The 27,780-nt window shown below is 42.1% G+C and overlaps 1 protein-coding gene across 2 annotated transcripts; it reads right to left on the bottom strand.

The window, feature by feature from the left end:
- Nucleotides 1–899: 899 nt before the first annotated feature.
- Nucleotides 900–27,178, bottom strand: elmo3 (engulfment and cell motility 3). Of its 2 annotated transcripts, none has more exons than XM_028586387.1 (21): nucleotides 26,923–27,178; nucleotides 20,030–20,138; nucleotides 17,593–17,633; nucleotides 17,296–17,368; nucleotides 15,715–15,765; nucleotides 15,250–15,419; nucleotides 14,848–14,947; nucleotides 14,571–14,722; nucleotides 13,454–13,532; nucleotides 12,594–12,644; nucleotides 12,361–12,483; nucleotides 10,566–10,688; nucleotides 10,360–10,464; nucleotides 9,774–9,882; nucleotides 9,519–9,655; nucleotides 5,150–5,313; nucleotides 3,063–3,175; nucleotides 2,230–2,334; nucleotides 2,018–2,097; nucleotides 1,839–1,919; nucleotides 900–1,731 (listed from the first exon to the last, which is right to left on the bottom strand). In XM_028586387.1, the coding sequence occupies exons 2-21, from the start codon at nucleotides 20,105–20,107 to the stop codon at nucleotides 1,519–1,521; spliced, it is 2,148 nt and encodes a 715-aa protein (XP_028442188.1). In that variant the 5' UTR covers nucleotides 20,108–20,138; nucleotides 26,923–27,178; the 3' UTR covers nucleotides 900–1,518. The 2 variants fall into 2 exon arrangements, with proteins under 2 accessions (XP_028442188.1, XP_028442189.1); XM_028586388.1 differs by lacking the exon at nucleotides 26,923–27,178 and adding an exon at nucleotides 21,622–21,690.
- Nucleotides 27,179–27,780: the final 602 nt, after the last annotated feature.

Below are 27,780 nucleotides of genomic sequence, written 5' to 3'. Positions count from 1 at the left end.
CAAGTTATTTCTCATTATCAAACTGTTGATTATGACAAGGTATAGTTGTCTATTGTTAAAAACAAACAGAAACCTCATGATGCCTTGGCAGCAGATCTGCATCGCTATAAAAAAACAAACAAATAAAAGTCGTACAGAGCTTTTAGAGCATCTCTGCTCCACAGTAATCATATTGAGCTGCTGGGATCTGTACCGAGGCCGGTACCTATATCAGGTATTTAGGCTGAAAACATACTGTATTCGTCTTTCATATGTTGAAAAATTAAGTCTATCATGTACCATATCTGGAAAAGGCACTGTGCTCTAGTTAATGCCGATTTAAAAAGGTCCCATAGCATGAAAATGTCACTTTATGAGGTTTTTTAACATTAATATGCGTTCCCCCAGCCTGCCTATGGTCCCCCAGTAGCTATAAATGGTGATAGGTGTAAACCGAGCCCTGGGTATCCTGCTCTGCCTTTGAGAAAATGAAAGCTCAGATGGGCCAATCTGGAATCTTCTCCTTATGATGTCATAAGGAGCAAGGTTACCTCCCCTTTCTCTGCTTTGCCCGCCCAGAGAATTTGGTCCAGCTGGAGATCCTCAAATTTGAAGGAATTTATTGAAAGAGAATAATAGCCCACAAATAGCGCACAAATCATGTCACATTTTTTGTGACATGATTGTCGCCCCCCTCTCTCTCTCCCCTCCTAGGGCTCTCTCTCTCCTAAAGCTACAGACACAGAAATGGCACATCCTAAGGAAAGCCAATAGTGGGACTATCTCTAGTGGCTGTAATTCTGTACCAAGGCTGAATTTCAGGAAAGAGACTTCAGATACAGTATTAGGGGACCACTAAGGTCTTTATAAAAGCATCCAAAAAGAAGCATGTCATAGGACCTTTTAAAAAAAAAAAAAAAAAAAAAAAAAAAAAGCAACAGAAAATACAAGAATTTAACAAATGAGCACAACCAGCATTTTGAGACAAGGAGCAAAGCATCAACCAGTAAAAACCAGCCGCGCACACAGGAATATTTCATGTATGATACACAGTTTTAGATATATTTAGAAACATAAAAGGATTACAAAACAAAAGTACCATTAATTTAGTGGCTGTATTGAAGAAGAATTTAATTTTGCCATTTGTTTTGTGGTTTTTGGAGCGGTGTTAAAGTTTCCAGTGCAGTGAGGAGAAATCATGAATGGAGGGACCAACTGGAGATATTTCTCTGCAGCATTTAGTACAGTCGACAGCCATTTGGTAGCAGATTACCTCCACAAACACCATTGTAGTTTCCATAGGTTTTCTCCTGTTCAATTGTCTCACTTGGATGTAGAAGACCATGAAGAACAAATATTGTTATAAATCTGTGTTATAGGAATAAGTGCATGGATGCACACGTCAGGTTTCACCATACACACAGGCCTCGTATTTCAGACATGCCTACACACACACACACACACACACACACACACACACACACACTATATATTTACACAGTCACACGGCCTACTTGCACTACAGCGAGTGCACACACTCTACTGCTCGGTCTGGCTGAAGTCGTAGCAGAAGTTGTAGTTGCTGGGTGGTTTGGGGACGACCGGCGCGCTGTCGGGGATGGAAACGTTCTCAAGGTCCAGGAGGCGGAGCTTAATCTCCATGGAGAGCAGGATCTCCAGCTCGCCACGCATGGATTCACTGCTCATCTCGCGGCCCAGGAGAACGTTCAGTCCATCTGTCCACAGGCAGAACTGGCAGAAAGAGGAAGCCGGTGGAGTATACTCATTATGTTCCTACTGGACGTTATGATACACACACACACACACACAAACAAACTAATAAAGGAGGAGAGACTCACATCAGTTCTGGAGGGGGCGATGAAGTTCAGGCTGTACTCTTCTACATCATATGTGATGCTAAATGCCAGGTCCAGCGCCTCCTGCAGTGAGGGGCACACACACGCACACACACACACGCAGTGAGGTGTGAGCACGATGAGCACGAGCATACTGGGAAAAGACAGGGAGTGCTGCTCACCTTGTTCTGTTTGCCTTTGTTCTCCTTCATGTGAGGACAGTCTTTTCCCGTCAGCAAGCCTTTGATATCTGCTACTGGAACTGAAGGGGGGGAACAGAGAGGAAAAAAAGAAATAGACAGAGAGATCAAGTGAATTTATTTAAAATAAATCGTGTCCTCCTACTAATTTTAAATCTTTACATCTGCCACGCCCCAGGCCAGCTTTAACTCACTCTTCTCTTGCAGTGTTTCGATTGGTGGGTTCTCCAGGTCTTCGTCCACATCACCGTAGTGAAGCATTTTGTGATTGGGCGACAAGCGGCAGTACCACAGTTTATCTGAGAAAAACAGACAATCGGAGAGGTTAGGCGAACAAGACACAGTCTGCTGGGTTTTTTTTTAGTGTGTGTGTGTGTGTGTGTGTCCTCGTTTAACTACATTCGTAGGGTCCAAAAACCGGGAATACAGTATACTTGTGGGGTCCCGACAGCTTTGTGGGGCCAAAATGCTGGACCCCACAACATTAAAGGGCTGTTTGAGGGTTAAGACTTGGTTTTAGGATTAGGGTTAGAATTATGTTATGGTTAGGGTGAGGGTAAGGGTTAAGGTTAGGCATTTAGTTGTAATGGTTAAGGTTAGAGTAAGGGGCTAGGGAATGCATTGATGACGTCAATGACGGGTCCCCACAAAGATAGTGAGACGCACTCTGTGTGTGTGTGTGTGTCCTCGTTTAACTACATTCGTAGGGTCCAAAAACCGGGAATACAGTATACTTGTGGGGTCCCGACAGCTTTGTGGGGCCAAAATGCTGGACCCCACAACATTAAAGGGCTGTTTGAGGGTTAAGACTTGGTTTTAGGATTAGGGTTAGAATTATGTTATGGTTAGGGTGAGGGTAAGGGTTAAGGTTAGGCATTTAGTTGTGATGGTTAAGGTTAGAGTAAGGGGCTAGGGAATGCATTGATGACGTCAATGACGGGTCCCCACAAAGATAGTGAGACGCACTCTGTGTGTGTGTGTGTGTGTGTGTGTGTGTGTGTGTGTGTGTTTGTGTGCGGTTTCTCACCCTGTCTGCGTCGGCTGCTAATCTTCTTGAACATTGTTCCTTGACACAGCCTGTTGAGTCTCTGCTGGCGGATCAACTCCAGCAGCTCTGGCTTCAGGCGCTCTTTGAGCTCACTGGAAAGAAGAAGAAAAAAAAACAGGCTCAACAAAATGCTTCGCCACATGGTATTAGCATCCTTTTTACTGCGAAGGAACTCACAACCAAACTGCAGTACAAGACAAACCAAAACTGAACACGAGACATTAAAAAACGTCACATTGCCAGGGTCACATTGCCAGGGCAATAATCAGTTTGATCTTCATCATTAATCCGAAATCAGACGGGGGAGTCGCAGGAGAGACAGCACCTTTGTCAAAAATAAACCCCAAGCCTGCATGGACGAACCCTCAATGTGACAGCAACACACCGGTGCACTCGGTGTTTAGTGACAAACAGTAGCATATACGGTAATCAGTAAACAGTATGGCGGCTGACCAGTCAGCTGGTTCCATAGGGGTGGAAACTATCTGGAGTCGTCAGTAGAGCTATGGACACTACGTTTACGTGCACTAGGGTTGCACGATATTGACAAAATGTGACATTGCAATATCGAATATGAATATTGCGATATAGGTAGTAATTCTGATATTTTTAAACATATATAAAATTACAGTCGTGGGAAAACGCATCAAAATAGATTCATAACAAATAAAACAAGTTTTCTTACAACACAAGGTTTATTTCAACTGACGGTTATATTGGACTGGTCCAACTTGAATAAATAAATAAGGACCATGTCTACAGAACAGGACATGTTCTACTGGTTGGACAGTATAAAATAAATAAATAAAGACAACAGGACACAACTTTTCTTTCGCTTCTCTGATTGGTTCCGTTTAGTTGTCTCTATCTATTTCTTCACTCACACTGTCCCTCTGTCGAAATATGCACACACGTGGTACGCTCCGTAGGGTTTGTCACGTAGTGGACACGTGTGATGACGTGCACCAACATGTGCAAGTTGCATGGGAACTGGCCAATGAAATGATGATCATTGCAGCGTTACAAGCGGGCTCTAAATCAAACACAACTAAGCCACGCAGCCAACGGAAGGGACGCAGCGCTCCACAAAATAAACTAAATAATGCATACTTATTGCGACACTTTCGATATAATATTGCGCAACGTGATATCGCGATAACGATAGTAAGTCGATATATCATGCATCCCTAACGTGCACAAAATACTACGCTTTTGCCCTTATTCTGAAAAAGACAATATTCCAACTAAGCTGTTTACATGGCTAAATTTGCGTGTGCCATTTTTGCTTCTTTGCATCACTTGTTTGACCGTGCGAACACAGCCTCCCTCCTTCATTTTCATTTCTTTAACCACCTTCTTGGAAAAAGTCGGCGTTGCCATATATACGCATATCCAAAAACCTGTTGTTGACATCCAATTCTTTTATAATGCTTGAAGGTAGGTGTGTTTCTCCTTCTGACCTTCCTTTTGGGTATGCATCTCTCTACCCCCAGCCCCGCAAAACTGTTGGCTAGTTGGTTTGTGTACAGCAACCATAGCAACGCACAGAGCTGACCGTAAACAGGGCAAAGTCTGTGTTGCAATCTGTGGTAAAAAAAACAACAATGGAGACGCATATTGCAAATGTGCTGTATATATGTCCATAGAATGTTATGTATATCGGCATATCCCACGTCTTAATCGGAAAATGCTACATTCAGAATAAGGCCTTATTTGGAATATCCAAACAGAATATGCTGTTTACATGACCTGCATCCAATTCAGTATATTGTCATCTTCGGAATAATAGTGGAATATTAGTGTGCATGTACCGGTAAACATTTTTTACAACAATCTGATTGTTCATTGTAATTTTTCTCCAGGACCTTGGAGACAAAATAGTTACTGCTAAAAAAACATCCACATAATAACTAAACCCTTGAACCCTGTGTGCATCAGAAGAAGGCTGATCTGATGTGAGATCTTCTGCCATGCAGCTGAAACAAAGTCATCGAACAGGGCGACCAAAAGGTGCACATGTAAACAGTTTCATCAAATAACTAATCTTTAAACGTCCTGCTACTCACAGTACGGGCGGAGCCAGAGTCTCTTCCTGGTGCAGCCGTTCTGTCTGCCGCAGTTTGAGGATCTCGCTGTAGTTGAGTGCGTTGACTTTGTTCTTGAAGAGCTCCAGGGAGGTGGGCTTACTGGACAGCGTCCTGGTTATCTGCTCCCTCACCACCTGCATCACCTGGGGACACAGAGACACAGAGAGCTGACACACTGTGCAGTCTCATGTAGGCTCGGTAACCGTGGACTGCCCCATGCGTTAGCTGGGAGGGATGAGCGTTAAGGACAGGCCCTGGGAAGCAATGTTTAGTTTAGTTTTGTTGATTTGGATTCATATTTGGGCTGTGGTGCCATGCAGCTCTCCCCCAATAACACTTCCCCTTGTTGCGGAGATGCCTTTGGGTTGTAGTGGCCTTCGACAAGAGAGCTTCTGCATGAAGTGAAGTGGTAAGATAGACATAAACTGCACACAGCATACCTGATATACCTTTGAAGTATTTTATTTGAGTACCATTTTGGATGACAATATAAAATACTCTATTACCTTTGAGCTTTAAAACCCGCATGAAGAAGATTCTTCTGTTTACTCCAGTAGGCCAGAACACGGTCCATGGATAGATAGATAATACATGGAGCTTTATGGGTGTTCAATCAGGAAGAGTAGTTCCATTCCTCTCATCCAGTCTTTCATGCATTACTCCTTCTAAGCCACACCCACACGCGCCTCTGCTCCATTCATGTGTTTTCCCGCCTACTTCTATTATCAGTTTCGAGTCAAAGACTCCCTCCTGGTTCACACTGTCTAATCACATGAACCTTCCCCTCATCTCAGCCATTGATCAGCGCGCTCTTTATTAACCCAATTATCAATTACCCCCCCCCCCCAAAGCCCTCATACAAACCATGCTGAATTAGTACAATCAATGATGCACAAACTGGGTGGTTATTTGACTGAACAGTTACAGGGTCCATCCTTTTATTGGTCTTGGAAAATCTGATATAAATCTAATTTAAAAAGTCCCCCCAGATTTAACTGTTGTAGCACTGACTCAGCGTTTGTGTGATTTTGTGTGTGTGTGTGTGTATGTGTGTGTATTCCGCATGACTTGTTAAACTAAAGCTAACAGAAAGGGACAGGGGTTGACCCTGGTTACCCTGAAACCGTGCATATGTGTGAAATCTATAGCTCCCTTCAGTTTTAAGTGCCAAAGTTGTAAATAGTGGAAAATCTATATTGAAATCTATAGCGCTACGAGACCAAGCTGACTCCAGCACTATTTGTCCATCTCTCACTTCTTTGACACACGCTCTGCTGACCTACATCCCTCCTGTTCACACCCAATTCCACTGATTGTGAACAATCAGTCCTAAAGTGCAATTTTGACCCATTCAGTACAGCTCTGTCCAGACTCGCCACTCGGTTATGAGCTGTTATACAAATAACTGTTTGCTACAACAAAGCTTCTGCTAACAAGCAATTTACATACATTAAATCAAAAGCAGAAATCTCAATCTCAGGACAATCCAACAAGGATTTTTTAATGTGACCCAACCACAGAGAAGGGCCGAGGCTGTCCGTCTGGCAGCAGTGGAAGTGCAGACGGTCATTTTATATTGTGTGAACATGCTGGGACACAAAACAAGCGACTAGAGTTTCACACTGCGTCTCCCTGCTCAAGCCCCCTGAACCAAAATAACCTCGCTGTCCAGCAACTTTCACATGACACAAGCTTTCAGACAGCCACTTCATACTGTTGTGGCATCCTAACTCTCATGCTATGAATAATTTCTGTTGTTTTTTACGTCTCACCTTTATAAGAGTTTGGAGGATGGATGAAAAATCATTGAAACATTTTGTATCGACAGCCCAATTAAATAAAATCAATTTACAACAAACGAATAACAAATGAACAACAAACTGCCCAACGCACATTCCAACCGAGAAACAAAACTAAAAGCAACCTTACCTCCATCTTTTATTCCTTCGGGGCAGACTATTTTGACAGATATTTAAATCCCAAATTTGAACTCCACCCGCCGTTAACAATCAGAGAAGAGTGATGGGGATGACAAGCGGTGAAAGTGAGGGAGAGAGAGAGACGGAGATAACCTACATGACAGCAGAGGTGCAGGCCTTTGGGTGTTTTGTAAACAGACACCCTGATACTCTCACACACATGCACCCCCCGCCACCCCCTCCTGCCTGTACAGCCCAGCCCCTCTGTCATTTAGCTGAACTGGCCAATGGGAGCGATGATGGCAGCTGTCTCTGTTCCCTAAAACCCTGCAGCATGTGCATGTATGCTTAATGTGTGTGAGAGTGTGTGTGTGTGCGTGTGTATGTGCATTTGAGGAGGATGACCGTTATCACAGCTACACAAATCAATTCACGTGATTGGAGGTTGGGATGGGTCTCACTCAAACAGCAATACTTCCAATTCATAATCTAAGCAACGAAACCTAAATGCGTGATATCACACGCACCACCAGCACCTCTCTTTTTCTTTGGCTTTTCTTCCACTCGGCTCCCTCCAGTCCAGCCCTCTCATTCTCTCGCTCTCATATTGTTTCCAGAGGTTTTACGTTCCCTCTGTTGTGGTGTAATTACTGCTCATTCCCCGGGCGCTTTGTTTTCCTTGTTCCCTTCTCCCTCTGTTGATGCCGCCCACCACGCTTCTCTTTGTCCACCTAATGCCCCTTTGTCCTTGCCCCAAAGCACCCTGGGTAGGGAGCCGTGGTCAAAAACAAAAGGCCGGTCTGCTGGCCTGGCGCTCAGGACACTGGCCCTCTCCTGAAAAGGCCAAAGGGTCACCGAGTTTTATGACTATCAGGAGAGCACTTTGTCGATGACGGACGGTTGTGTGCGATGTTGAAATGCGGCTCGGGACAAAAAACGCTACCACTTTCCCTTTCAGGACGGCTGGATTCTCAAGAATTCTCCCGGACAAGATCCTGCTGCTGAAGGCTTGGCTCAACCTATTACCATAGTACATTTTGGTTGTATGGTGTGTGTGTGTGTGTGTGTGTGTGTGTGTGTGTGTGTGTGTGTGTGTGTGTGTGTGTGTGTGTGTGTGTGTGTGTGTGTGTTCCTAAAGTTAACGCAGGGTCAACTCTTTCTGTGGGGGCAGGTTGGGGATGGTTAGCATAAGAATGAGCCTATACAAAGTCACAAAAGTACAAACTTACACAAATCCACCATAAAAGATTATTTTAAAAGGGCTCTGATTTAAGCTCAACTCTGTGTGTCTGGAGGAGCTTGCCCTTTTGTTGAATTTAAATGAGTTTCCAAAACCTTTGTAATTCATTAACATAACTCAAGGTGGGCTTGATGTATCTTGTTAAATGCTTTAATGCATGTAAAGATGTGTGTGAGATGACAGACATCTCACTCAGAGGTGCTGAGGCTTGTTGTCAGTTGTATCACGATTTATGGTGCTACTGTGAAACATAATCAACAAATCAAGGATCACAGAAGGAGGTAATGACTGCGGACAAACATCATGCATTTAAGAAGGGAAACAGTCAGTGCATATTGAGAAGGCAATGACCAAATTCAACATTATTTCATCATTTATGCAAGTGCTGTTGTGCTTGGGCCTGCCGCAAAAGGAGTTCAGGTATTCGATGTGAAGCACAGTGTTGCTATGTCACAGGATTTGCAGTAAACAGGCCGGTTCTGGCAATGGCAAGTCTGGATCTAAAATACCCTGTGTCATCTTTTTACACACACAGCGACAGTTAATGTGCCATTGAGGCATGCTAGCCATGCGTTTCAACAGTTATTTGTCAGTGTAGCGACTGTAATCAGTGGACTACGTTGCAAAAAGTATGTGTAGAAAACACAGCTTGCATTACATACAAATTGAGTCATCTGCCTTTTAACTCAGCATTCCTCCTGCCGGGTCTTTATTAGATTTATTAGAAGTGGACATGGAGACATATATGGCTACAGTACAACTGGAATGTAGTCCACCCCTTTCAGAGCATTCACAGTTTGTACTGAGATGTGCCTCAAAACTGTAAATATCAGTATGATCATAAATAGATAGGGGTTGAGATGGTGTTGGGGCCAAAAAACACAGCTCTGTATCTTTTAATCTCTGTTTATCACACCTCACAATTACACAGAATCCTTCAAAAAGTAGTGTTTCTTTTTGGGAATATGCTTATTTAGAGTTACACAAGAAGATTAATACCACTCTTTCATCAAACTCTGAATGCATTTCCTGAAAGGTTGAACTATTCATTTAAAGTGAAAAGAAAGCTGAATTTAGAGTTTAAAGCTAGCCTGCTTAGTCAAAATCCTCCTGCATGGCACAATAGTTTTTGCTAGGCTTATGAAGACAGCCATGCCATGCCATACCATGCCATGCTATGTTACTGCACCTTGTCAAAGTCCTCCTGTGTGGCTCTCATCTCTTTCCAGGTCTTGTTGAGCAGCTGGATGCAGACACAGAACAGCTCCTCCATCAGCCGATCCTGACTGAAGAAGATGGGGTGGTAGTCAGATCTCGTCTCTGAGGCTGTTAATGGGGAAGATGGAGAACGAAAAGCAAATTGATACAAGATTATCAGTTGCTACAGTCAAAGGTTACAGACAAAGTGATGGCACTAATACTGTCGGTTGGAGGGTCAACATACGGGGCTCTCCGATACGAAGGATTTCACACAGGATGAGTGTGAGCTGGATGCTGCTCCTGGCGAATGGACACTCATGTTTGTCTTCCCTACTGCTATTCTCCAGGACAAACTGGGAGACGGGAAAAATGTCACATTGTCTTGTAAACATCACAAATTCATTTTTTGGTGATCATAAAAAAAAGAAGCCTGTGCAAAACAGCTTACACAGACAAAATCAATGTGCCAATATACAATTTTATGACAGTTCCTTAAAGCTGGGGTAGGCAGTTTAATTGCTTAAACTTGGGCAGAAATTCCATAACAATCTTTCAGCATATTGTTATTCAAAAACTAGACTTTTGCACCTCCTCCTCGTTTTTAGGCTTTAGAAAATCTTTTTCCACGACGAGAGACTTCGCCCAATCAGAGAGAGAGTTCCTATTGGCTGTTCCGGAAATGGAAATGCCAAAGGCTCACAGCTGCAGCAACTTCAAGGCTAAACTATTAGATAAGAGACTTTATTGTCATCCATCTATATACAGTGCAGTACTGTTACTATTATAAACTCTTCAAATTGTCAAATTAACAGCAGATAAACCATGCTCACCCGGCTGTAGGCATCAGGATAGCGTGCAGCAAAATAATACATGGTGTCCAAAGCTAGAAGACCAGGAGGCGTTCGCACCAAGTCCTGACCAGGGTTACTATTGTTCTGAAATGATCAAAGACAATATCAATCACAGTGATATGAACATGAAAATAATCACAGTGAACAGAAACATTACAAAATAACATCTGAAAGCAGTCACTTACAGAGAAGCCTAACTTCTTGAACTCTTTGGCGCAGAGCGAGCGTCGTCTCTCGTGGCTCAAGCTGTTGTCGCTTTCGGTCTCAAACGCTGCCTGCCGCAAACCGTGAAGGATGTCTCTCTGCTCCTGTGGGGTGGGGGGGGGCGGACAGGCAGATAAAATGTAGATATGATATGGATGGAGATGGATGCTGAGTGGACATCTTTGAGTGTTAATGTATTTCAAATTGTTTTTTGTTACAGACATCTGACTGGAGTGATAATAAAATAAGCATTGGTATTTTAATTTGACAGTTCACCCCAAAATCAAAAATCAAAATGCTTCCTTCTGCGCAGTGATACGGTTGGCGGGTGTAGTTCGGTAGGACGAAAGTACATGAAACTGCTCACAACCAGTTCTGTGGATTATCTTGAGTAACCGGGTCATGATTTGGTAGGTATATACAGTACAGGCCAAAAGTTTGGACACACCTTCTCATTCAATGTGTTTCTTTATTTTCATGACTATTTACATTGTATATTCTCACTGAAGGCATCAAAACTATGAATGAACACTTATGGAATTATGTACTTAACAAAAAAGTGTGAAATAACTGAAAACATGTCTTATATTTTAGATTCTTCAAAGTAGCCACCATTTGCTTTTTTTGATAACTCTGCAAACCCTTGGTGTTCTCTCAACGAGCTTCATGAGGTAGTCACCTGAAATGGTTTTACCTTCACAGGTGTGCCTTGTCAGGGTTAATTAGTGGAATTATTTCACTTATTAATAAAAAAGCAAAGGGTAGCTACTTTTAGGAATCTAAAATATAAGACATGTTTTCAGTTATTTCACACTTTTTTGTTAAGTACATAATTCCACATGTGTTCATTCATAGTTTTGATGCCTTCAGTGAGAATCTACAATGTAAATAGACATGAAAATAAAAAGGAAACACATTGAATGAGAAGGTGTGTCCAAACTTTTGGCCTGTACTGTATGCACAACAAGGTACAGTATGTGCAACTATACAGAGTGTTATTATGGCTGAATAAATTATGACCAATATACAACAGTTGAATATAGATTTAAATTTATATTGCACATCTATTTAACAGGATGTAGTGCACAGATAAGTAGGTCTGAGCAGTAGGTCTGTTTCCAGTACTGAGCTCACACCTGTCTTTTCACAAAGTGTACATGCTTCAATGACAAGGACTGAATATAATAGTACTACGAAGGAAGGGGACCACCCTAAAAATGTTCACCCGGGGGCGGTGCCTGACGTCCTGCGTCACACAGAGTGTCGTGTACCTGATCTTGTCGGCTCGCACTGAGCCGTCGGTTTTGGATAAGCTAGCAATTAACCTAAACTTTGCCTTAACCCCAAGATTAAACCTACAGGAGATCTCATGCCTAATTATATAACTTCAGACAGAGATGATTTAAAAAAAATTATTGTGATCATTGATTTGCGAAGATACAATTCGATTTTTGCTCCTTGTATGTTACTGTTGGTACTGCTGCAACTGCGATTAGACTTCCCTGCAGATTTTCAAAAGACTTTTACTGCTGATACTTCTGATTATCAAATCGACCATCATCTCGTTATACTAGAAAATATGCAGGCTACAACTAAATAGTGCTCAAATATATTGATATTTAGATGGACTAACGATGGGGGGTGTAGTATCCTGCATTGATAGATTTCCATCCCAAAAATACTAATACCTAAAATTATGTTTGGAGTCAGTGGAAAATACGTTAACCAGCAGCAGATGTTTTCACTCTGAGTTTGACTCGTCATGTTATAGCTCACCTGGCTGTAACAGTCCAGAGGCGTCCTCATGCGAGGCTCCAGGTGATTTAAGGTAAGTGACTGTAGGACATAGAGGTAGTGGGCCATCTCGTCCTGGACGGATCCAGAACTATGGATGATGTTCTGCAACAAATACACAATTTTCCTTAATAGACCAGAGTACAATACGGTCTTCTTTCATCATATTATCACTGAGCTACAGAATGTGAAATGTAAATAAGGAGATAATTTACCTTATAGATGTACTGACGGAGATTCTTCTTATTCAGGAATGCAAACATATCCTGGGAAACAAAAGACAAAGGAACCGGGGAAAAAAGTGAGGATAAGTAAAATGTGTTACTGGGGTGCAATGACATGTTTCTATCATGGGGTGGCGATAGAGTGCCAGTGACTGATTAGTGGGCGGGACAAGGGTTAGTGTGAGGGACTTTGACCTCTGTGACGAAATCATCACTTGCTGGTACATGCATCTCTAGCCCTGCCTCGTTTTGGTCAGAGCTAATTTGCTGATAAGAAGGGTGGATTTGTTCACCTACTGTAAAAAGGAAGAAGTGTAACAAAGAGAGTCTGAGAGAAAGGAGACTGAGGGCTGAATGAAGGAACTGTTTCCATACAATGAGAGAGGAGCAGCAACAGAACAGAGGGAGAGAAAGGCTCGACTGTTTACAGAAAAAGTGAGATGACCAGACAGAATGAGATAGATGGGTCATTTCCAGCTGTCTGTAAGAAGTGGCGCCCGCAGCATTCTGACTCGCATGTACAAAAATGGCCTGCTGGTGCAAATAACCACCCTTCACCCCAAGTCACATGCTGCCTCTCTCAGCCTGGGATACAAAAGCTTCCCATCACTGCAAGAATGCACCATAGTCTAATGTTATGATGACGGAATATGAATAACATCAGCTAAGTATGCACAATGCATACCGATTAACAACTGCAGGCAGCACTGTCTGGGAGTAACAGACATTCAGGAAGGCCTTGAAACTAACTAAATACCTACTGGTCTGCATGCGTGGAACTTTGAACAGCTATGAGAAGAGGAAGTTGGTGCTATGTGGGTTAGAAAGTAAAAAACGGACCGCAGCAGCACCTGTCTGTCTGAGTCAGCGGCTGTTTGTAGTAGTGCCATTAATAGGGCCATGGCTTTGGTCTGTATCTGCTGATTCGTCCTAAAATCAGTCAGAGAGGAGAAAGACAAAAGTGAGAAAAACACACATCATTTAAACATTCAATGGCTGCATGACAAGGAAGGAAAACAGGTTGAGATTAAAGGATGTTTTAAAGGTTTTCCATTCTCACATTGACACATTCCGTCTAATTGTGAAATCCGAGTGTGACGAATGGCGGAGACAGTAGTATTATCAGCACTAGTTGTTTTTATTACATGTTTAATAACTTCCTAAAAAGACAATGCTGCCCCACCCTACTGCCCCACAGATGTGTTCCTGAACATTGTATTGGGTGTTTTCCATCCGTCTTTGGTTTCTTCCACTGAGAGAAACTCTGAACGTGGTTTGTTCTGGAAGAACAGCGCCCTGTTTTGTAATAAAGCAATACAGAAGATATTCTGCAAAAGGCTATGTGGGGTTTTCTACATTACATTATACTTATGTCAAAGAATCAGTGTAATAAATTTCATGGTATAATCAAAGTTGCAACAAAAAATATTCATATATCAAGCAGGTGTGGTAGCACACATTCAAAGATTCAATGAGTTGATGATTGGCTTTTAAAGATATATGTAGAATGTCTGCATTAAAATGCCTACAAATGACTAGACCTATGTTATATATTAAGTTATATATTCTTTTGAGTGTTCAAACCCAGAAAAATCTTAATATTCAAGGTAATGGTTTGTTATGTTTGGTCGCCTGACAAACAGAGTTTCTGCTCATCGATCACGGAGCGGTTTGTTCCTTCTGCTCTGCCGCTCAAAGCCGCTTTGGGATTCTCAGCTCAATATTGCTCCAGTAACACAGAGACGGGCTCGGGCATGCTTCGTACTCATGGCGTGAGCGGTACGGAAGCGAAATTGGAGCAGGATGGAGCGGGAGATAAGGCGAAGCTCCAACTTTCTCTGCGCTCTATCCAAAATCCTCCCGTTCCCGCTCACGTGCGGATAATTTGGTTTTGATTGGGAGACCCAAGCAGCAGAAAATTAAAATATTCAACATTTAAGAGTCAGTCCATATCTATCGGTTACTTACACCTGGAGGTGAGCGATGAGCCTTTCCATAGTGACTTCCAGTTTGACTTGCAGGAAGAGGTTGGAGCTGCTCAGCACCATGCTCATCAGGATGTCCAAGGACACCTGCTGTATTGATACATCGGTCGGCTTTGCGTTGACAAAGCTGGCAATCTGAAGGAGAGGAGGAAAGAAGGGAAGGAGAGCAGGAAGAATAGTAAGAGAGCGTGCAGCTACAGTTAGTGATAAACAAATCTGTGACCAAACGACAGACAGACAGACAGCACAAGCTACAGCACCTTCTTGATGAAGACAGACGAGAGGTTCTCCCATGAAACTATCCCGTGATCCATCAGTTCCATGAAGCCTGTCAGTGTGTGGGTCATGATCACATTACTCCTGAATGACACACAAAGAAATATTATGCACACTTACACTTCGACACTATAATAAATGATGCAGCAATGCACTACAACGTTAACGTAACGTTAACAAACAGACCAATTCACAGTTTAAGCTTACATTCTAACAGACATTCTAAATGTGTACCCAGCTGCAACCAAAGGGGAACACATACACACAAACGCACACGCACACACACACACACACACACACACACACACACACACACAGAGACAGACAGACAGAAGTATTTTGTACCCACACACACTTGCAATGACAAATTGTAGTTAAGTACTTACTCATTACAGTCCTCTACTATCTTGACCAATAAGAGGTGTCCGTCTCGGCTGATGAACTCCTGAGCAAAGGTCACGTCTGTGGAAACGCTCGCCAGTTCCTTCAGCGAATCGCAGCGAACGCCCGCGTCTGAGCTCTGGATGCCCTTGTACAAGTCTTCTGCACAGCGTCCCTGCGTTCACCAGCATCGACAAAAACACACACCATACTCAACAATTGTGTCCTTTTCTGGTTGTTCAAATTATATTGTTGCTTTTTTAAACTCAGCTACTTGTAATGGCAGTGACAGATCAGTGCTGACCAGTTCTATTGTATGTGCATGCAGCGGATTCTGTAAATTTGCTGTATGCAGAATAAATGAAAGAGTAACGAGCCAGGGACAGAGTGAGAGACAGAGGGCTGGAGGAATGTGAGAAGAGGGAGGTGCAAGACTAGATTGGCTGAGAGCCTGGTTGATTCAGACTCACCGGTGCCTTGGTCAGACGCAGAATGCAGCCGTTCTTAATGTCCAGACGATTCTACAACACACAAACAGACAGACAGACAGACAGACAGAGAGACACACACACACACACACACACACACACATACATGCAGAGAAAAAAAAAGTATTTTGTATGTTTTAAAACTGCAGAAAACTAAAATACACTGCAGACATATCAACCACAAGGTAGAGGAAGTCAGTCATACATGGATACAAATAAGTCAGACACACACACACACACACACACACACACACACACACACACACACACACACACACACACACACACACACACACACACACACACACACACACACACACGTATACAATACCTATTCACACAGTAACCCATATACAAACTCACACTAGGACAAATATAGTCAGCTATAAACTGCAGAAAAAGCTATGAATAATTAGTGCTAACACTCTACTTACTGGTTAGTGAAATAGAGAGAAATGTTTACGGTAAAACAGTTTTTTGTGTAAACTGCAGAAAGATAGCAATCACTGCACCTCCTGCTGCTTTTCTCGTTTTCTGCCTCTCTTTCTGTCCTTTGCTGATGTTGACATTGTGTCAACATCGTGTGGCCTGGGCTTCAACTTAAGACAAGTAATTCCATGTACTTTTGGACTCCAGGGAAATACAAAATTGGACAGAGTTGTTTTTCTTTGATTAATTGCTTTAGGGCGCGCCTACGTGCCGACCTGTCAAGCATGATAGAGGCTAACAATCCATATCCATGGCACTTTGTACGTTAAAAAGCTGTGAACTTGTTATTGGGTGTCGTCGTGCTGTGTGTTGACTCTCTCACTGTGGGTTTTCAAAGGTGACTGGAACATTTTGGTTGCCTAAAAATGTCTTGTTCAGCGTTTGGTAGCACCTTGCCACAATACCTACAGTACAGTACAGATTTTTCTGTACTGTGGTACAGAAGCAGATAATTGGCGCCAATACCCGGAGGTCCGCATTTACCCGGTGGTAAAACTCTGCCGGATGGCTCGCTACAAGAGTTAAACATTGGCAACTTTCCCTCTTGAGTGTTTAGCTAGCTAAGCGCAGCGCCATTGCAACCAGACACAACACTGACTTGGCTGCGTCACCCTTTTCAGCTTCACCCTCGCGTCAAAAAATCGTCACGTGCCAAACCCGAGGCTTTTTACACAACTAACTCACTTTAACAGGGTAAAACACCATGGCACACAACAATTTGTGGCACATAAACAATTTTTAACACTAATAATTGTACATTTACAAATATACCCCACTGAACGTGGGTAATGTTATAGTTGCTAGCTAGCTAGGTAGCATAAGAGCCTGTTAACAATTGGAGAGTCTCCATAGCTTCTGCACATTCAAGAACAGAGAAAAAAGATGGATGAAGAAAGAAAAACTGGAGATGCACCAGAAGAACTTGTCCTCAAGAGAGGAGTTGAATGCTGTTTGGACATTGTTATTGTTTAAAAAAAAACTATTAAAAAAATCCGTCGTAATGTAAAGGTATAATATATAATGACCCTCATGTAGATAAATAATTGTATTGATTTGTACATAAATGTGACTCACCGATTCAGTGATGTACATCTGCACTCCATCAGCATACTGCAGAGCGTAGTTTTCAGGACCTGGGAGATTCCAGCTACACACACACACACACACACACACACACACACACACACACACACACACACACACACACACACACACACACACACACACACACACACACACACACACACACACACACACACACACACGATAACCATCACAGTAATACATACAGTTGGATGATAATAATCTCAAAAATGATCACAGAGAAAGCGTAGAGTCAGCAAAACATCAGATTCATCATCATCAACTTACCAATCACACACTTCCTTTATTACAGCAGACAGGGGCTTTTTCTGCACAAAGACACAACAAAACAACCTATAGTCAGCTACATACAAATGCAAATACATTCACACAACATAAAAAACATTAAAAAAAGAACACCTGCTGCATACATGTGGGTCATAACAACAGGACACAGAGTCTACTATCAAAGTATTTTCTCTGTCAGGGAGCTGAACACATGCGTCAGTAATGACATACTGTTATGGGATCACGGTACCACAGCTATTCTTGCTGGCTGCAAAATGTGTTTGCTGAGAAGAGGAAATCCAAGAGCTCCCCAACACTTTCTGAACAATGTTACCCTCAGTGCCCAGATCCCTCTTAGTGCGTAAATAAAAGACAGACTACTTCCATGTCTGGCTCTCAGCTATCCTGCTATTAGTGGTCAGTCCCGCGGTAAACCAATCAAAATGCCTTTGGGTTCTGTGGTAGACCCAGTGGCTGCTCTGTTATTAGTGGCAGCCAAGAAGGTCGACCAATCGGAGGAGTACAGTAGAGACCGCTTGGCCAATGAGAAGGTTCTGAGGGAATTTTCTGGGCTAACAGGATTGGTTGTGATAGAAAAATAAAAAAATAAAAACATTTGGAGAATAAAATGGGCATTCACAGCCAAATCAACACTCCTGAATACTCAATTGTTGTGCTGCTCTTAGGAATATTACAACAAAACATCCTGAACATATTCGGTATCAGGGCTATAAAAAAGTGTGTGGATCTGGGACCTGTGTTCATTCCAGTTTCAGTCGTGGTCCAACTATTGAAATTACCAGTCTATTTAGTACGTGTTGAATCCATTCTCTCTCTGTTCAAACCTTCTCAAGCGATGTACAGTATGTGAATGTAAGAACACACCCCTGCTGTATAGGATGCAGTTTAAACTACTACCCATGTGTTGCACAATGATGTAGGCTACAACTTCCCCATAGTTTCTGGGAAATACATGGAAAACTTCCCCACAATCACATTTAGTCAAAATGAAAATGAAAATCAGGCATATTAAATCAGTATGCAGTGTATTCTCGTTGATATATCACCCAACCTGCCATCAACGCCACAGCGTGGACAAATTCAAATTTAAGAGCCAGAGTCATCATTCTGATCCGACTTTAGCCTCTCAGGCACTACTGCATCCCAGATCGTGACCCACCCGGTAGGTTTAGTTGATGGGTGTTAGCTGTATGGAGGCACTTAGGCAGGCAGTCTTGTGAGTTGTGAGTTTCAGTTTGACTGTTCTTAAACCTAAATATACTTCATACTACCATCCTGAGCTAACATTCATGCCCTGGCATCTCTACCAATTGTCTGCCTCCATGGGCCCTTTTTAAACAATCTATAGCGCAAGGTTGAAAATGCAGGGCGCAAGTGCATTTTACGGCATGTCCAACTTCACTTTTGCTTGATAAACGCAGCATAATCTGGGTGCAAAAAAAAGGTGCAAAGAGGCAAAATCATAGGTATGTTTTGTGTTTAACATGAGTTCAACCAATCGGAGTGTTAGCACACCTGGCACATTGCTAATTGAACGGCGCAGTCGAGAAATTAGAAAAGCAAGCGGTTTTCTGCCGAGGATCTAATCGTGAGCGAAATGGCGGGCCATCCGCCGTCTCCCAGTCTTCTGTCCCATCAACAACTCTGTTTGACAGCACATGAGCAAATGCACAGATGACCTATTTAACTGAGAAGGAGGAAGTATAGTACAGCACGTTTGCTACTTACACATCATGGGCACTGGGCGTGAAAATGACAACTGTGTCGGTCTGAAACTACCAATGATGTTGGATGTTGATGCTGCGCTGTTTGCTGCTTTGCGCCAGGTATAAAATAGAGCCCAATATGTGTAAAGTGTCCTTGGGTCCCCTTAAAGGTGCTAGATGTATTATTATTATTGTCATTATTAATAAATTAAACTCACAAACTTGACTTGTGTCAAATATCTGAACATCCCTTGAAGGTCAGGGTTAAGACCCCTTTTGCGATCTTTGAGTTACCAATTTCAGCAAATAAAGCAGTCTGAAAGGACGCACTACCTGGCAAGAAATTGCCATGTAAGTTCACTGTCGGAGAGAACTAAGAATATATAATTTTTTAAGAAGAAGAACACATACTTTATTACTGCCCCAAGGGTCTTTTTTCTTTTTTTTTACATTACACACAGGCCCAAAATACCCATACATGCACAAACAGGACCTATACATGCATGAGAGAAGTCAGAGCGAGGGGGCTGCCCATGGACAGGCGCCCCCAGCAGTTGGGGGGCTCAGTGCTTTGCTCAAGGGCCCCTTGACAGTGCCCAGGAGGTGAACTGAAATATCAATACCAACTAGCAACAGATTACACGATTCATTCTCTTTTTACAGGCACTGTGAGTTTAAAAGGGAGGATATTTGGTCTGTGTGGGCATTACCTGGTCCAGTTGTATGAGCTGGGGGTAGGCCCCAGGCATCTGGATGGCTATCTTCACTATGTCCTTCTGTTGAGGCATGTTGGCACCGCTCGACTCCACCACTCTCTAGCTGTTGATAATAAAAGAGACATAGAAGATATTCCTTAATCAAAATGTCATGACCTTTACAACCTGGAACCTGATAGGAACTGATAGGTATGCCTCCGCTAGCTGACATTTGTGCCAAATGTGAAGACATTCCCTCAAGGCGTTCCTGAGATATTGAGTTCAAGAGTATGGGACACATGAGGTCACAGTGGCCTTAACCTTTTACATCTAAAATCAAATCTGTTCATCCTCGAGTTCAAGTGGACGTTCAAAATATTTAAGAAATTATTTCAAGGTGTTCCCGAGATATCACATTCACGTGAATAGGACGGATAGATGGACAACCCAAAAACATAATGCCACAAGACAAGAATAAAACCAATAAACAAACCAAATAAACTTTAGGCAACTGTGACCAAAATTAGATTAGATTAGCTAGACTTTATTGACCGCAAAATGGGAAATATCATTGCTACAGCAGCAAAATATAAGACATACAGCACACATACAGAATATACAAGAAATAATAAATAAATAAAAAAATAAAAATAAAAATAAAAAGGGAAAGAATATACAAACATATATACAAGTGGCAAGAAAAAAATGTACAACCTACTTAAATAGTATTTATAAAGATGTAAGTAAAATACCTATATTTGTGCAAGTTGCACTTTGTGCAGTATGATGTATATGAGTCTTGTCTAACATGCAGTGATGAAGTGTTAAAAAGTTTTATTGCGGATGATCTCAATAATGAGATTGAGTTTGTATCTGATGGGGGACTACAAGTCCCAAGATTGAATTTCACATTAAATTTCATATTGAAATGTTGTGGATGGACTACACATCTGAGCTCTAAACTGGTGATAAACTGGTGATATTGATCATTTCATTAATCTACAGTTCAAAGATTTAAATTTTGACAATGGAGATGCTTTATGTGGGCAGTTGCTGTCGTTTCAAACTAGATATTAATTCAGTTTTTTTTTTTTTTTAAACGTGATAAAGCGAAAACTAACCAACCTGAGAGCAGTCTCTCTGCTGGACTGACAAGCCCAGTTGTCTCATGAATGACTCATGGCTGTCAATGTAACTATCATTTTCAATAGTATTTACTCTGTTCCTCTTTCACTGTATATTTATAGTGCATTGAGTTATGCTGAGAGGGCTCAATTCTGTCTGAACACGCACTTCGGATTTTTCAATCTTTCTTGTCCCCCTTTTCCAACTCATACACACATCATATGCACTTCCTCCTCGGCCTTCAGACAGCATTCCCAGAGGATACAGAAGAAGCAGTTGTGCTTCTAACCCTTCCCCCCCTTCCTTGTCCTTCTCCGTCTCTCCCTCGCTCTCAGCACATGGAAACAATACAGTTGGATCGAAATATTTCTGCACATTCATGAGCCCTCGGTGAAATTAAATAGGTCGAGCTTGTGCCTGCTTGCGTTTGGTGGGATTAATAACCCCCACCCTCTGCTAGATCTCTTGGATAGTTTACATACCATAACTCCAGTCTCTTAAAGTTGATGGCAGGTTTCAAAGCAATACTGCTGTCAAAACAACCACAGGCCTTTACTGTCTTCTCACCTCACTGAGACAGAATCTTTCCTGATAAAGAAGGCCTTCAAAGCAAGTGTGAAAACGGGGGAGGACTATCTTTCGACAGTGGGATTTACTAAGGCTGTAGTCCTGCTGATTTTTACAAGAATATGCAAACACAATCGCGTCATTACATTGGTGCTGGTGCTGAAGGCCGACCAAACAAATAAGGGTTTGCAGTCTTAATCTTAAAGAGATTTGGGTGTAAATGTAGATTTGTTCTAGGGCAGCTTATGAGTCAGCAAAATCAAGGGCAAACTCCGGGTAATGGCATGTCTTTGTGACAAAAAAAAAGACTGTATGGGTTTTAAGTATGAGTATCTGTCTGAGGTGTATAATGACGAATGTGAAACTGAGCCCATGTGTCTATTAGCTGTCTATTAGCTGTTTTTACTTTTAAAACGATTCTTGAAAAATGACATCAAAGATGTAATATGTTTACTAGCGATCACGTGCAGTGAATGGTTGATATGCTTTTACGTCCGTTTTGGTGAGCCCAGGGGAGAAATATAGCATTTTAAAAGTAGCATACATTTACGGTAGCTAGCTAACGGTAGACTACAGAGACACAACTTCCCGTCTAATAATTTAAATCTTTCTTAAAAAAACATAAAAGGCAGCAACTATTTAAAATAATGTCTTCTAGCCTGAAATCACAATACCATAAATATCAATAAATAGGGCTGTATCAATATAGGTCATTTCATATCTTGATCATATATATTACTAGCCTAGAAATCTAGACGCACCCCTAGCAGCAGCAAATGTACTTTGCAGCCAGGGTGTCTAGCAACTCTCCGTTGGCTTGCAAGCTGGAAAAGCCAAACTCATGATATTTTTGACCAAATACCTCGATATCGATACCGCAACAATATTGTAGTGTTGACTATTGTTGACTTGGAGTTAAGCTTTTCTTTGAGAAAAGAATAAAGAACGGCACTGAAGTCATTCTTAAAAAAGGAAGATGTGTTCGGAGATTTGCCGACCGGATACGGCAAAAGTTTAATCTATCAACTAGCGTTGCTCTGGTTGGTTGTAGCGCTATCTTATTGCGTGCAGAGGGAATTTGAAAGACAACCTCGGATTGAGCCCTGCCAATGGTGAGTTCCCAGACCCAACATCTTGATGTGGGTCTGGCTTGTCAGGCTAATATATTACAATATAGCATGTTTTGCATGCCAATTGAAATGTTTGTATAGGCTACTCCATAGTAGCAAAACAGCACCTCTATGGTTTGCAATGTAGCCAGGCAATTACACTTGTTGAAAAGAACACTTCAGTAGACTTTTGTTCAGACCAAAGTCAGACCGGTCGAAGCAGAGAGCTAAAACCTTCAGCAAAGACTTCCACTAGCCTGGATTTTCACGGGCTGATGGCAAAGCACTATAAGTCTACATTCATCACGACCTGTCAGTACATGCTCCAGGCCTCCTAATACTGGATACTGCTCAGCCTGAGCTGCCAGTCCCCATCATTACAACATGACGAAGGATCAACTTAAGCTAGTGCTTTGAGCCATAGCTCATCTCCTCAACTGCAAAAACAAAACAAGCTCAGAAAGTGTTGATTTCACACTGTTTTTTTTTTTTTATTACATTAACTTGCTGGTAAACGCAACATATTAAAAGTACTAAATGAGACGACATACAGTATAAAATGTGAAAACATTTAACTCTTTGCTCAAAATAATTTCCAATTTCTTCTAACAGCAACATCGACAGCCAGAATGTAGAAATATGAACGTAATTTCAAAAAATACTATTTCATACTATTAAATACTGTCAAACTCACCCTGAGCTTGCTGTATAACCTCAGCTCATGAGACTCAACCGAAAAGATGCTGGTCAGTAAAAATGTTGAGGCTGTTTGACATTTCCCTTTCTTAACTCAGCAGAAGAGAGAGGGGAGGTGTTCATCTCTATCTCTACAGAGTTTAACCACTGAAAGTGTTTGCCCATGTCTGTGCCTGTCGATGCACGTTTATGTTTGTGATGAAGCTGAAACTGCACCTTCTGTATGTGTCTGTTTGCTTTACACTTTATTTGAAGGTATCTACATAAGAGTGACATGACACTGTCATGAACACATGAACCCTAACCCTAACTTGTCGTGACACAAACCGTCGTGACACTTACTGACAGAAGCATTATGTCATAAACGTTCATGACTTGTTTATGTTTATGACACGTTCATGACAGTGTCATGTCACTCTTATGTAGATACCTTCAAGTGAAGTTCAACCCTTTAGAATTCAGAAAATAAAACGGTCAATGCTTTTAATCTAAATATATGGATTGGATACTATTTGAATTTTATTGACGATTGAAATCAAGTTTTAAGCAAAAAATGCCAACTATTCCATTTTCTCAAATGTGAATATTTGCTGGTTTTCTCAGTTTTCTGTGATAGTAAATAGAGGGTGGGGGAATGACATGCAGCAAAGGGCCACACTTCGGAGCCGAACCCGGGCCCGCCGCGCCCAGGAGCAAACCTCCACACATGGGTGCCCGCCACACCAACGCAGCCATCCTGGCGCCCACGATATAGCATGTTTTAATTGAATAAATAAATAGCCAATTCAAATAACCACACGGTGCGGACGGGTTGGCTCAGTGGGTAGAGCAGGCACACATATACTGAGAGGTTTATGCCTTGACGCAGAGGTCCAGGGTTTGAATCCGACCTGTGACGATTTCCTGCATGTCTTCCCCCTTTCTCACCTAGCTGTCCTGTCAAAATTGAAGGCAGAAAAGCCCCAAAAATAATCTATTGGCCAATTTTTGTAAACTCCATAGCAGAATAACAGTGAGTCTATGGTTCGCTTCTGCTTCTCTACCACCTGCAAGGACGGAGGTTTCCTGTAGGTCAGTATCCACAGTACACACACTCTCTAGGGCACTCACACTCAGAACTTAAAGTGATGGTTCGGAGTAATTTCACCCTAGGGTCCTTTGCACCATGACCTCGAGCCAAACACCCCCCCAGAAGCTTTCTTCACCTGGGTCGAACATTGGGAGAGTTAGCGTAGAGTTAACCTGACTCCGCCAGATGGATTGCTTCGCATTTGCTCGGCATATCCATCTGGGAACTTTCCGTTGGAGAACTTTTGGGAAGGTGCGGAATACTGGTTATATGATTGGATGAACCATCTGTCGATCACCTATGTTGGTGATAGACGGGCCAAATCAACCAATCAGATCCACGAAGCGTATGAAAATACAACCACAAGCCCGCCCCTGCTGCTGCAGGCAAAGCATAGCTCGTAAGCTCAGCATGCAAGCAACATGTCGGTAAAGGATATTTGCCATTTGTGTAACGAGAATTTAGGAATAAAAGACACCATTTCAGGTTCCCGGACCATATTCCAAAAGAAGGATCCAAGAGAAAAAAAGCATTAGCGACCGGTTAACAGAATTAGGGCTACCGCTGGCTGATAATACTGGTTAGCTGATTGGATAAACCATCTGTCTATCACCACCTAACCCACCTCAAAACCAACGCTGATTGGCCCGGTCGTTTGGCTAACGGCTCCAAATTTTCTCTATCTCAAGATGCCAGACTGATCTGCGAGTGGAAAACTGGAGCTCGCGAGATCAGGACGGTCTCACGAGGCTAGCGTAGAGTAGCGTTATCAGCTGAATAGCTTAGCGCAGGGGCTAATGGATCCAGTGATGTATCTCGTAAATGACCCCACTAATAATGCCCGAAATGATACCAAACTTCTACACTAGTACAAATAGTTTATTTACTCATAAATCGATGGATTGGAAAGTTTGTAAGTACACCAGAAGTGTATGTAAATAACACTTGCCTGTTGGCTTCTCGTCTCTGCGGCTGCTGCTGCTGCTGCTACCTAACGGGCAGTAAGAGTGCTTAGTATAGAAGTTTGGTATCATTTTGGGCATTATTAGTGGGGTCATTTATGAGATACATCACTGGATCCATTAGCCCTTGCGCTAAGCTATTCAGCTGATAACGCTACTCTAAGCTAACTCTCCCAATGTTCTACCCTTGTGAAGAAAGCTTCTGGGGGGGGGGTGTTTGGCTCGAGGTCATGGTGCAAAGGACCCTAGGGTGAAATTACTCCGAACCATCACTTTAATTATATTAATCATTTTATAAAGAACTTTAGTGCATAATGAATGTAATGTGCAAGGATCAGAATGCAAAGAGTCTATATGGAAATGATATAGAAAAATATGATAAGACTTTTTATATCGTTTTGACGATATACAGTGTATCATCATATCACCCAGCCTTGGTACAAACATTTTTTTTTTTCAGTTTTACTTAACATGGAACAGGTAAGATTCAGTTCTTCCCCTCCATGACAGAATATCCTGACTGGTTTATGAGCTTAGACTTGCAAAAGTAAATATTAAATGTCCACCATTGTCAGCAGCTATCAGTGCCTATATATTCTTCTATGAGCACTTTGACTGATTAAGCTTAAGCCCAGACCTTTTGTTAGCCTGCTGACTCACTACTGTGTCTCAGACCCCCTGGACTCAAAGACCCCCTCCCCTCTGTAGTAGAGTGTGTGTGTGTGTGTGTGTGTGTGTGTGTGTGTGTGTGTGTGTGTGTGTGTGTGTGAGAGTGAGAGGAAGAGAGAGAGAGAGAGAGAAGGGGGAAGCTCTCAGCTGCCAGAAATTCCTAACCTGACAGGGTGTGCGCGCGCGCGCACACACGCGCACACACGCACGCACACACACACACACACACACACACACACACACACACACACACACACACACCTAGTAGCCTATATCTTAAATAGAGGAATATTACAAGAGAAAGACTGGCTTTAGGCTTCTACTGGGATTTAGTGGATGGCTGGCTTTGTATTTTTAAGAAGAAAAAATATTCATTCATATTCATATATAGCATGCACATTTTCCACTGGTAGCCTATAACCTGTTTATTACAATAATACGATTCTGTTTTACACAAATAATTGTAAGTAACTTAAGTGCAGCTAAACACTGAAAGCTAGTTTTTAAAAAAAAAAAAAATAATGTGCTGTTGTATAACGTTAAGTGAACCACAAAACTATGTGTAGGCTAACTGAAGTGGGAAGCAAACGCACAAATGCAGATAAAAGTTTAACAGTTATTACTTCAAAACTCATATGACTATTGCCAAAGTTTTAGGACAAGATACAGGACAGGGTTGTGAAAGAAGCTTTTTCCCTGACTGGGTCCTACCTGCTTTGAAAAGACAAGTCGAGGGCTATAGTTCCACAGGAACCGCCGCAGTCGGAGCGAGAAACATTTGTCTTTTTCCCCCCCTGAGATAGAACTAACTCAGTCCGCAGAAATGACTTTTCTTAGCGTAACATCTGACAAACAAACAAACAACTGCTCGGAAAACTGGAGCAAACTCCTTGCAATACGTTTTCTGGAATGATTAGTTGACTTAAATGTTCCGGGTTGCTTTTGAGTCGTACAGTCGAGGGTTTGAGGCAAGCTAGCCAGCTTTAGATAAAGCTTTTCCGGTTATGACTTTCAAAATAAAACCCATCTTGTCCAGCGTGTTTTAATTTAAATAATGGTGAAATTATGTTAACGGAAATATTCCTTGAGAAATATACTGTCACTATTTATTTGTTTCATGGCATTTAATTTCACTCATATGCGCACATGTTAAACCATTCTATGTGTTAGACAGCCAATACATAATTGTTGTCCTCGAGCGATACAGTGCTTTTACTTTGAAATCAAAATGTTATAATATATGGAAATGAGGTTGCTGCTTACGCTTAGCAAGATTTTTCTTTCAAATTTCCAAGAAGTATTAGATGAACTAAATCAAAGTTCCGGGTCGGGAACGGCTGGTTACAGCTGCCCCCTGCTGTCCCTTCAGTTTTGCCATACAGTATACAAAGACAAGGATGTGATTTTTTTGTCTATACTTGGTAGTAAAAATACAGACAATGTCCCCATTGAAACTCATTAAAACTTCCAGTCTAGAACCATGGCTTCACAATTGTAGTTTTTACGACATTTTTTTTCTCCTGTTAGCCTTTAAGGCAAATGAATGCAATTTGTTTGGTTTCGACAAGC

The sequence above is a fragment of the Perca flavescens genome, chromosome 8 (assembly GCF_004354835.1).
Source record: "Perca flavescens isolate YP-PL-M2 chromosome 8, PFLA_1.0, whole genome shotgun sequence".
In the NCBI taxonomy this organism is placed as follows: Eukaryota; Metazoa; Chordata; class Actinopteri; order Perciformes; family Percidae; genus Perca; species Perca flavescens.
Note: the sequence above shows the minus strand (reverse complement) of the source record. Positions and strands in the feature narration are given on the sequence as shown.